Raw genomic sequence first — 15,782 nt, 5'->3', positions numbered from 1 at the left:
TCACTCAGTCGTGTCCAACTCTTTGCGACCCAGTGGACTGTACCCCACCAGGCTTCTCCGTCCATGGGATTCTCCAGGCAAGAGTACTGGAGTGGGTTGCCATTAGCTTTTTATAAAAAGCGTCTGGAGGAGACCAGGGTGCTGCCTTCTCAGAGCCACAGCATGGCTGGCACACACTCCTCAGACCCAGCCCCACCCTTCCGCGCCAGGGGCTCCGCCTTTGCCCGTGGGCGTTAGTGTCTCAGCTGCAGCACGATTTTACCCCAGAGCACACCTCAGGCCAGAGGAGCAAACCCCAGGGCGGCAGGCGTCACCCAAGTGTCAGAGCGGCAGCCACCGCCCCCACCCCCCACCCCCGTGCCGGGCTGACGGCGAGACGGACAGCTGGGGTTCCTGCAGCAGAGGCTTGTGAAGGGCTCGGGGCCGATGCTGAACTCACTCCTGTGTGCGCACATCATGTCGCCACCATCGGCCTGCAGACAGCTCGGGAGCGTGGCTGTGACACAGTGACGCTTCGGGTCACCACCGGCCGGGCTCCGGGCAGCCCTGGGACCCATTCCCTCATTCATTCGTTCCAGACGGGAGCTGCTGCCACGTGCCAAGCACTGTTCTAGGTGCTGGGGTTTCTTCTAGGTGCTGGGGACATGCTTGGTTTTCTGGTAGGGCTTGCATTCTGATGGGAAAGGGCACACACACGCGTGGACACACACACACACAGACACACACACAAGAGTGAATAATCAAGTCAGCACCATCTGAGCCCACCTCCTACCTGTGGAACCTGATGTCACAAGCCAGGCTGGGTGAGGCTGGTGGGCAGTGGGGACGTTTGGTTTATTTAAGGGTCATGGGAAGCTGCTGGAGGGCTTTACACAGTCAGGGGACCTGCTCAGACAAAGTCATGCCGGCTTCTGGCCGAGGGCCGTGGGGCTGGCAAGCGCGGCCTCAGGGACCCAGGCAGGGAGACCTGTGCTCGTGGGGTCCGGCGGCCAGCCTGAGGGCTTTCCCGGAGCAAGGATCTCAGTGTTGGCAGCGCTGCCATCTGGGCTGGGTCTGCCCTCGCTGTGGGCGCCCTGCAGGGTGCAGAACGTCGACAGCGTCTCTGGTCTTTGGCCCCTTCCAACTGGACGCCCGTGCACTGGTCTCCAGACACGATGACCAGAACTGTCTCAAGACATTGCCCAAGGCCCGCTGGGGACAAAGTCACCGCCGTGGGGGAGTCACAGCAGGCCCAGCAGTACTCGCTGACAAGCTGGACGCAAGTGGACAGGGCTGGACGCAGGCCGCAGGCATCGCGGAAATCTGCCCACGACCAGCAGGGGCAGGAACCGGGGACGGGGACCACAGGCGCCCCATCAGCTGGAGGACCTGCCAAGCTGACCTGGGGACGAGCTGCTGGCCTGCCAGAGGGAGGTCGTAGGTCATGGGCACTGGGTGTGGGGGGCAGGGGGACAGGCTTCCAGGGCAGCGGGGCCTCTGTCTCGGGGTTAATGATGGCGAACGGAGCGCGGACCTCCTGGTGCTCAGGCCTCCCTTGAGGTCTCCGCGGGGCCAGAGGACCTGCCCACGTGCTTTGGCCTTGGGGTCGCCCTGTGACCATGAGGAAAAGTGCCCGTGCCGCCGCCGAGGATGCACACGAGACCGAGGACACGAAGGGATGGTCATTGTCTTTATTCGTACACACGGCTTCCAAACTACAGTTAATGTATCTAACAGAGCATATCATGCAAACAGAGATCAGAGGGGACAGTGTTAGAACAACGCAGCAGTTTGCACACCCGTCTCGCCCATGATAAACCGAACGTGACCGGACAGCTGAACGGCCTTTGCACGTCATCAGTAGCTGCTCACACAGAAGGGAAACCGCACCCGCCAACCCTGCCTCCTCCACACGGATTTGGGGTCTGATTGACACGGGATGTTTTTCAATTAACGATTTAAACCTGGCGTGTCCTTCAACCCTCCCCCCTACAATAGCGCAAAAGCAATGATTTCAAATGTTTCTGATCATCTATAAAAGATATTCTGAAAGACTCTAATAGAGGAGATACGAGGTGAATTTTTAGACTCAGAAGAATCACAGCCTTCATGGATGATTTTGATTCGTCCCCTCAAGAAAAGAATCACATTTTTCCAGGGAGAGTATCAACAAAAGTCTACCAAGTCACTGGAATGAAAACTCCTAGAGTTAAGCCGAGGAGACAAAGACACAGTTGTTGAATCAGAAAATGCGACGCCACCTTTTGTCTTATTTTAGAAAAAAAAGGTTCTTAGAAAGTGGACTTGATACTGGTTTCCGACAAACAGGGGTTTTTCTGAGCAAACGGGTCCTGTCTGCTCACACGAGAGGCGACACCGATGGGCACGTTTGTCGCTTTTCTCTGGGCGTTGGAGCAGTTCTGAGCTGCCCCGTGGGCCAAGTTCTTACAGCACATCACTGAACTTTCCCCAAATAAGTGAGACCTGGGGACCCTAGGAAAGGGAGACAGAGCGGAGGAAACACCTCACTCCCAGGCCAAAAGGTGGCTGCAGAGCCTTGAGGAGCAAGAAAAGGGGCCCCAGGGACCCCCCCTCCCCAACCCTGGAGCTACACCTGTACAGGGAACAGGAAAGCTTCTTTCTCGTGGTCCAGAGTTTTCAGACTTTAGACAGTGGTCCCAACTGTCTATTAAAAACATCAAGGACGTCATTCTTCCAACACATCCCATCTGGACTTCCAGTCACTGTGAGGGGGCCACCACACCCCACTAGCGGGGGGCAATCCTGCAGTGGGAGTGCAGGTCTGGGGTGCTCCAGGTGACCCACCCCAGCTGAGTCCTCCTACAGGCTCCTAGTGATTGGAATCTTATGAAATCATTGGAATCATTGCAATCTTATGAAATCTTATGAACTCATTTTAAAATAAAATGAGTTTTATTTTAAAAACTCAATTTAAAGGAAGAATTGAGTTATTAAAGTTCTCTATAAAAAAGTACAAATAGCCCAGTATATTCAGGTGTTCTGTTGGAATTAACAAATTAATTTTTTCCATAAGGTTTCAAAAAGTCTTTGGAGCCTGTGGGCCATAGTGCGTGCGGATTATCATAAGGCTGTTTGATGACTGAGTTGGACACACACAATTATTAACTATCAGCTGATCACACAGATCAGAGGCACTGGGGTCCTAATCTCAACTTTTAACCCTCCTGGGGACCCCTGACATTACAGGATTAACAGAATTGTGGCCGCGGCGTTTCTACATGCTGCCTTCCCCCACGTGTCACTCAGGGGACTTTTCTAGCAGCAGACACGGCATTGCTAGATGGCTGCCTCCGCCCAAACGGGAAACGATAGAAATGCTGACAGTCACTATATTTCATGAAATATAACCCAAGTAACTCAAGGAAAAGATTTTAAAAGACATCTCCCAACACTCCCTGTTAGATTCCAGTGTGGTGATCACCAGCCAGGTAGTCTTTCTCCCCTGTTCCCCGGACCGAGAGTCATCTCTGGCTCCCTGCCCGGTGCCAGGGCCATGAGGATGTTTCGGGCGCCTGGTGGGGGAAGAGACACGGCTGTGCGTGCTGGGCTCCGAGAAGCAGGAGACGGTGCGCCAGGCGCACGACAGAGAGGTGACTGCACCAGACGGCAGGCAGTGAGAAGGTGCCTGCCACAGGGCGCTTCCTTTCTGGGGCTTTAAAACCGGACAACTCTCTCGCTGCCTTCCTGCAGCTCTGAGGAAACACCCCCAGCCACACACTCAGACTTCTGCTCAGTGCCCTCGGCGTGGAGCGTGCCTGCGGAGTCCGGCGATTTTGCCCTGTCTGCCCACTCCCGCCCCGGGCTGCAGGAAGCCACTGGGAAAGCGGCCCACCTGCCGGACACTCGGGTCCCACCCAGAGCTGGAAGCCCCTTCACGGGGCGAGGGGCTCAGGGGCCGGGGCCGGGGCCTTTGGGAACGTTCTGGGGCAGGAGCAGCAAACTTGCTCTCAAGCCTCCGGAAACAGCTACGCCCTCCCAGGGGCCCTTTCCCTCCCTCCCGGCTTCCTCCTGCTGCGGGCGTCTGTCAGTCCTTCTGCGCCCAAGCCCGCCCTTGCCTGGACCCCTCGAACCTCTCCCACGACCTCTCCCGGCTCAGAGCGCAGCAGGGGCCTGTCCCCTCTGTCCCCGCACTGCGCCGAGCGCCGCTGCGCAGACCGTGCTCATCCGCATCCGCAGTGCGCTGAATCGCATCAACCTGGGTCCTCGCGGTCTTCCATCCGACCTTTCCAGCCCGGGTTTCCAAAGACCTCTTCACCCTCTGATTTTCTCCCAAAGTCCTGATAAGAAAGCCAAACACACCTCCGAGGACACAGCGGGCAGTGACCCTGCCGGGACGGTGAGCTCACTCACAGCGGCGGAAGAGCAAACGCAACGACAAGAAGCTTCACGGGACCCGGGTCTCCCCGCGACCGCCAGGACCGCCAGGCCCCCGCCGGCCTCGCAGCAACCCCTAACCGCTACGGGCGGCGCACTCCAGATGCTTCCTCAAACCAGGCCACTGTGGGTTTAAGCAAGACGCCAGAGGAGGGGCCGCCCCTCCCACGGCCCGCAGCCTAGCAGGGCCGTCCCACCCGAGCGGGCGACGTTCTGAACGGCCTCTGGGGGGGGGTCTGGATTCCCCGGGGTCCTGCTGCTGCTGGGCCCACAGGCCCCGGCGATACGGCCCGGTCCTTCCTGGGTCTCTCGGGGGCCTGACCCCTCAAGGCCTCCTCCTTGGGCTTTATTTTACGGGACCCCCATGACGGGGCGGGGGTGAATCCACAGAACTTTGGTTCAATCCACTCTGCTAACTGTCACCTATATGGCGTGTGCTTTCAACAGAACTATCGTGGGATGCTCAGATTCTTAAAAAGCATCAGCTTTGGTCTAAATCCAAGGCACAGCAACGTACTGACACGCCCCACCACGGTGACCCTCCGCTGACCCCGATCTTTCCCGGTTTCCCCCCATCTGTCCTCATGCCTGTAGCCGCTCCCGCAGGGCTGGCCCTCACACGGGGGATTCCTCACGTTCAGAAAGGATGGAAGCCAGCTGGCACGCGGAGCAAGGTTCCCGAGAAAGAGGAGCAACTTGGAAGCCTGTCGGCCGCCGGAGGGACAAAGCGGCTTCCCCAGCTCAGCGCCTGCTGGGAGCACGCGGTCCGCGCCCCAGAATGCCATCCTGGACTGCCCTCCCCTCGCCGAGCGCCTGCCTGGGGACCCGTCCTGGGGCCACTCCACTCCACGGCAGGTGACCGGCTGTTTCTTAGGTTCTCTCTATACCTGGGTCCCTTTCCATCAGACCAATCGAGGTGTGGGGGAGGACGGGCCAGACCCGCACTGACCCCCGGGGGGGTCACGGTCCAGCAATGGTGGCGGAAGAAGCTCCTCTCTGCTGGTCTAACCTGGTCTAAGCTCTTTCCTACCCGCTGCCTCCTCCAAGCACAAGTTCCCAGGACAGGCGAGGCCTCTTGTCTCTTAAAGCCCCTCAGGGGTTGTGTGTCAGCTGAGAATCAGGAAAGAGGCAGAGCATAAAAATGAGAAGACACTTCACTGGGAGACACTTTGGGGAACAACGGGGAACAGAGCATCCCCATAAGGACTGACGACCACGTCTGTGGAAACGCTCTTCCTGCTGTTGGCAGCTGGCTCCCCCCAGGCCCTCACTGTGATGCTGTCTCACAGGCGTGCTCCTCCCAAGACCCAGAGAGGGTGCCCGGCCTCCCTAGAGTGTCTGTGGACCGCTGGGGCCTGGCCGTGGACCGCTTGGGCCTGGCCACGCTGTCTGCAGGTGCGGAGCGGCCGGCGGGTTGTGCCAGGGCCCGCACACTCCTGGGGCATCCAGGCAGGCACGTCGGGAAGGGCTTCTCGCATCACTAGCAGCAGCAAGGCTGCAGGAGGGAACAGAATGGACAAACCAAGTCTGGCCTGGGGCCACGATGACACCACAGCGGCACCCGCGGCCTGGGTCGCCTGGAGCCAGAGGGTCCCTGCGGCCCCAGGAGAGACAGGGACGCAGGACCAGGGCACAGATGGTGCTCGGAGGCCAAGGGCAGGGGGGGGTCACACCTCAACATTATCTCCCAGACAAAACTTCTGTTTGCAGGTAGAATTAAATATTTATACATATATATGCCTTACTGATCACGTAAAGTAGCCATTCACTTTCAAAATTAGATCTACTGCAATAAAAAATTTAAAAAGCTGCTCTAGTGCCAAGGCAGGGTACACACAGGGCAGGGCTGTGGAAAAGGAAGCTGTGCAGGGGAAGGGAGCTAAACTTAGTCATAAAAGCAGGTGAGAAACAAGAGCCTCCACAAATATAGCACAGTTGTGTCTTATAAAATTATTATAATACTCTTTATACTTGATACGATTATATCAATAATATAGATTCACTTGTTATTAAGGTTTATTATAAACATGCAAAGTTCATTGCATGATGCATTTGCAAAACATATTAAAATCCTTCCAGCAATAAAACCTCTTTGAGCTGAAATGCATCCAGGTTTCCTGACTCTACAGGTGTGTCATTCGAAATGACACACCGGGGGACCAGGGGGCCAAAACTGTACTGCTGTTCATCTCAGAAGACGGGGACGGGGGACTGGGTCCTGGGGATGCAGCTGGAGCCACCATGGGTGAGCTGACTGTACATCGTACTCTCATGGACACCACAACTAGGTCAATAAATAGGTACAAAAGGGGTGGGGCCTACACTTCCACTTCCCAGGCAGCAGGCAGTGAAATAGCAGTGTGTGGACGGGGTTGGCTAATAACACTGTGAGTAGTGGCATGATGGCTGATGGCACCCTGGATCCAGAGTCATCTCCCAGAGATCATGAATGTCACACACACATACACACACACACACACACACACTGGTCTGTCCTTGATCTGATTCTTGTGCTCATTTAGCGGACTCCTTAGAAGATTTGGCCTCTTAAAAGAAATGCAAGTAGCAAGACAGTTATCAACCAAGTCGGGTACAAGATGACAGATGCCCCCCAACACCCATCTGAGGTTCTCTTCCTCTTCTTCTAAACCAGTGGCCGCAGTACCGGAACCATGAGCGGGTTACAACCGTCAGCGCCTGGGAGCAGTGAGCTTGCAAACCGGACTAGACTTCTCCCAGCCTCTTGGGTTCTGGGGACAGTGTCCATGGAGGCAGAGGACACAAGCGGCGGGTTTTCTGAAGCCCCCCAACCCCCGAGTCCTGCCTCGCTCAAGCTCTGGGACCCCCCATTCTTTTATTCCAAAGACGTGGAGGGTAGAGGTGTTTCCGGCCCCCTAGGCTGTGTGGGTTCATTTGAACATCTCTGATCGGGAAATCCGGATGGTGAAAATCGACAGAGGGTTTGGGAAACACATCAAATTGTACCAAAAAAAGGAAAAAAAAATGGGGCCAGAGTCTATTCGCTTTCCAGGAAGGGTCACCCCAGCCAGATGTCACCTCTATGTAAAGTGGATGCTGACGTGACATCATCTTCCGCTGAGATGACGCAGCTCAGCGCGCTGGGACAGCCACCCTACAGTTTTCAGGCCTCCACCTGGAACAGGGAAGGCCGAGGCCGTCAAACTCTAGGGTGGGGGTCGCTTCCCACAGCAGGGGCGGGGGCTGGGGCGAGGCTTCTGGCGGGGAATCTCATACCGCACTCTGCAAGATGGGGTGCACGAACTGAGGGTTGACGTATGAGAAGCCTTCAAAATCAGACTGGTCAATGTTAGCGATGACCAACTGGTCGGGCGGCGTCAAGACAGGCTGCCCTCGCGTGAAGAACTTGTCAAAGTTCTCTGCTCCTTTGCCGCACTGTGGAGAGAAGAGAAAGAAGAGGTTGGTAGGGGTTCCGCCACCGACCCCGGGGGCAGCTCTCCGCGGGGCGGGCCGGGGGCCTCAGGCCGGTCAGGCGGGAGGAGTCCTGGAGGGTTTGCCGCAGGGCGACTGGAGAGCTTGAGCCAGGCACAGCGATCACTCAGGGGGTCACTCGCGGGTGAGTAGTCCAACAGCCCGGAACCGGATGCCAGGCGGGGGGACGGCGTTGCCTGGGAGACGGCCCGCCGCGGTGAAAGACCGGGTCTCCTGTGTTCCGCCCACACTCCGCCCAGCCCTTCGGAGCCACGAGGACAGACACCACATGCTCAGGGCCACGGGTCACTCTGCCAGCTGGCAGGCCGGACGTGGGGGAATGCGCACAGTCGCCCCCGACCTGAGAGGCTGGGGGCCTATCCCACGTTTGGGTCTTTGCAGCTGTATTTGTAACAAAGCAAAAGCTGTGTTATTCTCGTCTTCCAGCTGGGAGGTTCTGAAAACCTCAGCCCCTAAATTCATCTTCAGCCAGGATGGGATCAGCATGGAGGCAAGACTGGCCTGTTCCTTCCCCGGGCTCAGGGGATGGGGGTACTTCTGCCAACCAGCAGACAGGCGGCCATGGAGCTCACTGCCTGTTGTTCTGGCTGGAGGGCTTGTGTACTCGTGTCCCCGGAAGAGGCAGAGTGTCTGTCTGTCCCGGACACCCACCCCGCCCCTCCCGGGCCCACCGGGCACTTCATGCGCCGGGGCTGCGGGCAGAGCTGCCCTCCTGGGGGAGAGGGTCTGAGAAACACAGCAGTGTAGGCAGCACCTCTGGGGAGCCTGACCCCCAAGTAAGAGGCAGGGGCGTCCCGCTCACACTCCAGCCACCAGAGGGGCGGCAGGTGGGGTCCCGGATCTCAGGGTGACTCTGAGGCAGAGGTGCCCTGGTGACGCGAGTGACCATCTCCTCCTCCCCCATCGGGGACCGCAGGGCGGCACGAATAGGTCCTGAGTCCGCGGAGCTCCTGCGCCTCTCACAGGACACAGCTGGGATGTGGGGCCACCCCAAGCTCCATGTTCCCAGGGAGCACAGAGCACCTTTGGAGTGAAGGCTGACAGACGCCCACCCCCACATGCAGGGCCCACGCCAGACCATTCAGAATCCAGGCTCTTCAAGGAAGAAAGGATGGGAATTTTCTTCCCGAGACTCAATCAGGGGCCACACTTGATTCATCAGGAAAACCAACCAACAGCAACCAATCTCCGGACCCTCTGGGGCCCCCACGACTGGTCAGGACAAAGACGCAGTGTGGGTGCAGCGGTCAGTGTGGCCCCAGCCTGGCGTGTGTGCTGGACAGCACCCTGGGCAGTCCTGAGCCCTGATAGCCTCTGTGTCCACAGCAGTGCGTCTGACACCCTGGGAAGGTGGGGGTTCAGGGGTGAAGTGCCCGGTGGTGGCTTCGGGCAGCGCACACGCTCCCCGCCCCCGCCCCCCGGAGAAGATGGGGAGTGAACACCCACCTCCCACGGCTGCCGTGAGGTCAGAGGAGCAGCTGAGGGACCCTGAGTCGGCGATCAGGTCTGATGCAGACCCAGGATGCCCCATGCAGAGCGGGCACCCGGCGGGGACCAGACACGCGGCTAACTCCTGAGGGATGAATGAACTATTAATAATCCGCCTCCCGCCCAGCTCTGGCTTGATGACTGCCTGGTTCTCTGGACGCTCCTGTCCATTTGGTAAAATCGACGAGTGAAATGAATCAGCCAGGTCAGGCTGGCAGGAGTGCGACAATGTCGGGAGGGGGTTGCAGGGGCCTGGGATGCGCGCTCCCCTCCTGGAATCCCACGAAGCTCACAGGGCCGCGGGGAAGAATGGCGCCTGCTCCTCGGACACTCAGCTGGGACCCCAACCTGCCGGGGCAGCGACAACGCACAGCACACACGCCAGTCTCAAGCCTGCCCTTCACACCTGAGTGTCCTGGTGACAGAGAGATTAGACGCACGGGCACTGGCATGGGAATTAGGGTGAGTGTGAGTAGCTCCAAAACGCTGGGTTACACAGCAGAACGCCACACCAAACTCGGCACAGCGGGAGGGTGGACAGCGCAGTGAGGGGCGGACACTCCCTGCGGGCGGGGACCGTCTGCTGAGGACCAGATGCAGCGTCGGCGTCTTGGGGGAGCCGTGCCCGCACCCCACGCCCCGGTCTGGGGAGCCGACCTGCACGGTGGTCCCAGCAGAGGGGGCGGGGGGCGCACCGCCCACCGTGCGGCTCAGCTCCCTGCCTCTCCATTTAGTTAAGGAACCGGCGGAAGGAACGAGCGGGCGCCTCCCGGGTGGTCCTGTCCACACCAGAGAACTGTCGGTTCTTTGGTGAGGGGCTGGGACGCCCGGGCCTCTGCGCTTCCTCAGACCAGCATGCGGATGGCGGGGGCTCGGTGCACCGCCCAGGCAAGCGGGCGCACACACCAGGATTAGGCAGTGCGGTTAGTTCATCGCATCACCCAAGGTTCCAAGAGGTGCTCACCGAAGGCCTGGACGCCCACTGAAGCCAGTGCATTTTGGTGCAGAAAGTCTGGAGGAGGAGAACGGACAGAGGAGGGTTTGGAAGAGAGTCAGTGCCCGTGCACAGGAGCCACAGGGTCACGCGAGCCACGTGGGGCACCCCTGAGGTGGACCTCCGTGTGAAGGTTCACACACGCACGCAGCCTTTGGAAGCTTACAGAAGCGAGTGAGCAGCGGGCATGGTCTGTGCGGAGGGTGGTCTCGATCGTTCACCTTACATCCTTTCCTGCGGCTTGACTGCCTCTTTCCCCACACAGAGTTTGTATTTTAATGATAATTCCAAAAATTGGACTGGGGCCTCTTTCACCTCCTGCCAGCGTTCCCTAGAGACGGGCCCTGAGTCTCTGACAAAATTAAACATAACTCCTCTCACCTGCCCGCAGAGCCTCTTAGGGAAGGCCACTCCTGGTTAGGAGGTGGCTGATTTATGGGTGACTTTGCCCATAAATGGGGCTTCCCTGGTGGCTCAGATGGTAAAGAATCTGCATGCAATTCAGGAGACGCGGGTTCAGTCCCTGGGTCAGGAAGATCCCCTGGAGAAGGAAATGGCAACCCACTCCAGTATTCTTATCTGGAGAACCCCATGGACAGAGGAGCCTGGCGGGCTGCAGTCCGTGGGGTTGCAAAGAGTTGGACACGACTGAGCGACTGACACGTGAACACCCTGCCCGTAAACAGACACATGAAGGGGCGGGCTCCTGCCGGGTCAGGGCCTGTGCGTCCGAGGGCAGAGGCTCCAGCTTATCTCGGCCTGTGCTCTCTGGCATACAAACACACATGCCTCCTGGTCTTTCTTTACACCAATAGCCAGCTTTACGGCGCTCCAGGCTGCTTCTCCAAGGAGGGCTGTTGTCCAGAGCAGCATCATGGGGGACCTTCCTCCAGACCACGGGACGGGTCACTCCCGCGGTCACCGGCCGCGGGTCTGCACTTTCCCGCCCTGCCCCACAGCTCCCTGGGCCTTGCAAGAGAGCTGCTTATTCATATCAATAATTATTTTAAAAGTCTCATTTCTTCACATTTCTCTTTTGAGTAGAACAGCACTTGGGAGCATAATTACCAAAGAACAGGAAGACTTCTTGCCTCCAGTTAACCAAGAAGATGCCGTCTTGGCCGTGTTCCAGGCTTAAATCAACATCAGCAAATCACCTGTGGCAGACTCCAGTCCCTCAAGGTTAGTGTCCCTCTGCTGCCGGCAATGCTCCCAGAGCCTTGAACATCTTGATTTTAATTAGCATCATTGCAGCTGGTCTCATGGAAAGGCCACGAGAAGGAACCACCTGCCACCAGGAGGGCTGATGAGACGCAGCCCAAGGCTCCCTCGGCACTGAGCACTGATTCAGCCTCTCCAGTCCTCCTGTTTCTACCTGGAGGGCGGCTGCTGCTCTGAGTAAGCACCTTCTTAGAGCAAAAGACTACAGCACCATGAGATGCCCTTGAAAGTGAAAGTGTAGTCACTCAGTCGTGTCCGACTCTTTGCTGAACTGTAACCCCCCAGGCTCCTCGGTCCATGGGATTCTGCAGGCAAGAATACTGGAGTGGGTTGCCATTCCCGTCTCCAGGAGATCTTCCCGACCCGGGGATCAAACTTGGGTCTCCTGCATTGCAGGCAGATTCTTATCATCTGTGCCACCAGTGAAGTCTGAGAAGCCCTTGGTTCTAGGAAATACACATGGAATAATGTAGGTGTGAGCCTGTGGCATTCTCTCAAGTGACTCAGAAAAGAAAATACGTGTATGTGTATCCTCAGCTTCCTGCCGTCACAGAGACGAAGAGGAAGAAAGACATGGGGGAGTGGTGGGAGGTTAGCACTTAGGGAGTCTGGGGAAAGGGGGTTCAGCAATCTCTGCAGCTCTCCTGCAAGTCTGAAGTTATGATTATTTCAAAATAAGTAAAAAATATGAAAAGAACACTGCACTAACTTGGATACTAAAACCATCACCAGACTAAACAGACTGAGGACCCTGGGAGATAAAGGACTTTGAGGTGAATCTGACTGTACATCTTATCAGTCCAGATGAAAATTCTTTTCTGTTTTCCTTTAGATAAAATAATAATAGTAATTTCTCAAGAAAGGCCACCTGATACAGACAGTCCTGTTTCTAAAGTTCTCTGCTCCCTGTCAATCCTGGGCGTATTTCTCAGCCTTCACTTTGTAAATTAATTTCTAATCACCATTTCAGTGCAGTGGATGCTTTTGGCTGACCCATGAACTAGCTATTCTATTCTGCTGGCAGATAGAATTCAAGAAGAGAAGCACCAATTAACTCTCCAATTAGGATATTCACATCAACTGTTATTTCTCGTGCGCAGGCTGAAGAGAGATGTGAACGCTGTTCTCGGGCTTTTTAGTCACATGAATAACTGTTGTTAAGTCACTCAGTCTTGTCTTGATTCTTTGTGACACCATGGACATGGGGCTTGCCAGGCTTCCATGTCCTTCACCATCTCCTGGAGCTTGCTCAAACTCAGGTCCATTGAGTCAGTGAAGCCATCCAACAGTGAATAATAAATCAAGATAAAAGCCTACAAAATGCAAAGCGACAGTGGATCAGAGGCTCAGGCTCACATGTGCTTCTGAGGGCAGCTGCAGGGACGAAGACTCCTTTCTTCCTTTCATGTTTTCAGGAAAGACAGACAGACAGTGCTTTCCTCCTCCAGGGAGTTCTCGGGCTGCTGGCCAGGCAGGCGCTGCACCATCCTCTCCTGATACTGCCTTGTTTATGGATGTCACAGGGATGCAGCCCAGACCCTCTCATTTCTCATTAGTAACCGGATGTCACAGGGATGCAGCCCACACCCTCTCATTTCTCATTAGTAACCAGACAGGAATCATTTCAGGGGCAGCGTCTTCTTTAAACTCAAAAAAGGGACCTTCTTAAATGGGGTCTTTGGGACACAGCCTCTCTCGATGACTCAGCTTTGTCTTTCAGATCATCAGGCAAAGCTGAGGTCCTTGCTCTGTTGTGTTTCCTTGAAGGGAACACTGAAACTAGCTTATTCTGTACTTCTTTCCATAAAGGAAGCTACGTGGCTGCCTTTACTCCAGAAGACAGCATGGCAGCATAGCATCTGGTTTTGCTTCTGCTTTGGTTTTTCCAGATAAACCAGTACATGAGGGACAGCCTGTCTCCTGGAACAGCCTCTCCACCGTCACACAGGGTCTCCCACCTTGGGGGTTTCGGGAGCAGGTGCACCCCTGAGCCTCCAGACTTGTCCCACCCCGGGGAAATGGCCGTGGTCACTCTCCTCCCTGCCCGCCTTCACGTGAGACCCGAGACAGAACCCAGGGCGTGCTGTACTGCAGAGCCTGCCCTTAATGCTGCCGAGAGGGCGAGTTCTGTCGGAGCCTCCTGGGAGCCCAGGGCCATCGAGATGTGGATGGGGCAGTGGGATTCCACATCCTACAGGCGCGTCGGTGCAGCTTCAGGGATGTAGCTTTGGGAGGAAGGAAGATGCGCAGGGCCAGGACACCTGGAGACCCCGATCCCTCCAGGTGAGCTCCGTGGCGGCCCAGAGACAGAACATCTCAACTCTTCGAGGGACGTCAGTGATCCTGGAAAAAGCTTTCACCAGAGGGTCCAAAAAAAAACGTTAAAAAATAAAACCAAGATGAGCCTCCCAAGCTTACATGCATAAACTTGATCTCCAGCTGCACCCTGCAGATAATTGCGGGCACCTGAAGTCTTTCTGCTGGTATTTACAACAACCAAGACCGTGATTTCACGGGAGCCAGGTGCTAATAGCTCTTAATCCGATAAATCTCAGGGAAGTCGGTTCTCCAGTGCTTGCTATAAAGGCATCGAGCAGACTTCACCAAGACTGACATGGAAGGCAGCCGGGGCTTTAAATGCTGCTCCGAGCAGAGCTGTTCGCAGAGTTGGGCTCACTGCACAAGGCAAGGAAGAGCTGCTGGCAAAAATAAATTTGCCTGATATTTTCTTAGCAGCGAAAGTCAGGGTGGTGCTCCTGAGGCTCTCTCTGAAATCACAACACCGCCCACCAGAGAATGCTCAGCTCTGCGTTTTATCTATAAATGCCTCTGACCCTGTTGTTGGCTCTGGACGAGGGAACCACGTTTTCCACCAAGAAGGTGGGGAACCATGTCGCAGGGTAACGTTGGGGCCACCGTGTCCCCTCAGCGGGCGCATGTCCGGCAGCCTCGATGGCCCCGGGACCCGTGGAGTTTCCTGCGGGTGGGATCGGCGCTCCTGGGGCTGTTCCCGGTGCGGGAGGGCCAGTCCCCTGAGGCCAGGCCTCGTGCTGCTGCCCGCGGGCGCCTGCCGTCGGGGTGACTGCCCGGGACCCTCCCTGCTGCCGCTCTTCGGCTTTGGGACAGAAAGTCCACTGTCCTGCTCCAGCCCGCACGTGGGTCTGCCTCGCGCTCTCCTCTGTCTTCTCAGGCCTCATCCTCCTCTGCGGCCAAAGGTGCCGGCGCCCCGCACCAGGCGCTCCCACCAGCAGGCCCCGCCCCTCCCCTGCCCCGGGCCCCGCCCCAGGCCCCGCCCCTCCCGGGCCCCGCCCCAGGCCCCGCCCTCCCTCCCCCGCCCGCCCCGCCCCTCCAGGTTTGGGGCTCTGCCCCATGGTTCCTGCTTCTGTCCTGAGCTTGGGGCTGTTTCTTCACAGTCGGGGCAGCTGATCCACCCCCCTTATTAGTACTTATTAGTACTGTAGTACTAATGCGTACTACATGCTCGGTTAAACGTCAGCCAGGCAGCAGCAAGGCTCCAGGAATAAAGAAGTAAACACACCCTGATCACGGCTCAGCTGCCTGACTCCCCGTCCGGGGAGTTCTGTGGGCCTGGGGAGCGACCTGCCTTCTCAGCCGCCAGAGCAAGGACCCCATGTTTCCCCCACGTCTGAGTTCGGGGCCACCGTAGCCATGAGTGGGAAGCTGTGCCAGGAAACGACTTCTTCTGAAGACGAGAACAGAGAGAAGATGGATATTCTGGCTGACTTGGCTGCATGTCCTCTCTTTCTGGAACGTGACTGACAAGTAATTGCACTTTGCTCAACAGGCAAAGCAGGGTCAGCCCGTTTCTCTACGTTGTTGCTGCGCAGAAACTAAGCTGTGAGTGGGATGCCCGTTTCTCTACGTTGTTGCTGCGCAGAAACTAAGCTGTGAGTGGGATGCTGCTGTGGGCTTCCCAGGGGGCGCTAGTGGTAAAGAGCCTGCCCACCAGTGCAGGAGACCTAAGTGAGGCGGGTTCCATCCCTGGGTGGGGAAGCTCCCCTGGAGAAGAGCATGGCAACGCAGTCCAACATTCTTGCCTGGAGAATCCCATGGTCAGAGGAACCTGGTGGGCTACAGTCCATGGGGTCGCAAAGAGTCAGACACGCTGAAGTGACTTAGGACACAGCACAGGATACTCTGTTTCAGTTCAGTTCAGGCGCTCAGTCCTGTCCAACTCTTTGTGACCCCATGG

General features: G+C 57.0%; 1 protein-coding gene across 2 annotated transcripts in view; it reads right to left on the bottom strand.

The window, feature by feature from the left end:
* Nucleotides 1–1,656: 1,656 nt before the first annotated feature.
* The window catches only part of PRKCA (protein kinase C alpha), a 292,405-nt gene continuing 278,279 nt past the window's right edge, over nt 1,657–15,782 (bottom strand). For both annotated transcript variants that reach the window (XM_061145041.1, XM_061145042.1), the window contains 2 exons: nt 7,651–7,809; nt 1,657–7,549 (listed from right to left, as the gene is read on the bottom strand). In XM_061145041.1, the coding sequence (XP_061001024.1) occupies nt 7,538–7,549; nt 7,651–7,809 (171 nt within the window). In that variant the 3' untranslated portion in view covers nt 1,657–7,537. The remainder of the gene's footprint in view (nt 7,550–7,650; nt 7,810–15,782) is intronic.

The sequence above is a fragment of the Dama dama genome, chromosome 5 (assembly GCF_033118175.1).
Source record: "Dama dama isolate Ldn47 chromosome 5, ASM3311817v1, whole genome shotgun sequence".
Lineage (NCBI taxonomy): Eukaryota > Metazoa > Chordata > Mammalia > Artiodactyla > Cervidae > Dama > Dama dama.
The sequence above is the reverse complement of the archived record's forward strand: the minus strand, read 5'-3'. Positions and strand labels throughout refer to the sequence as shown.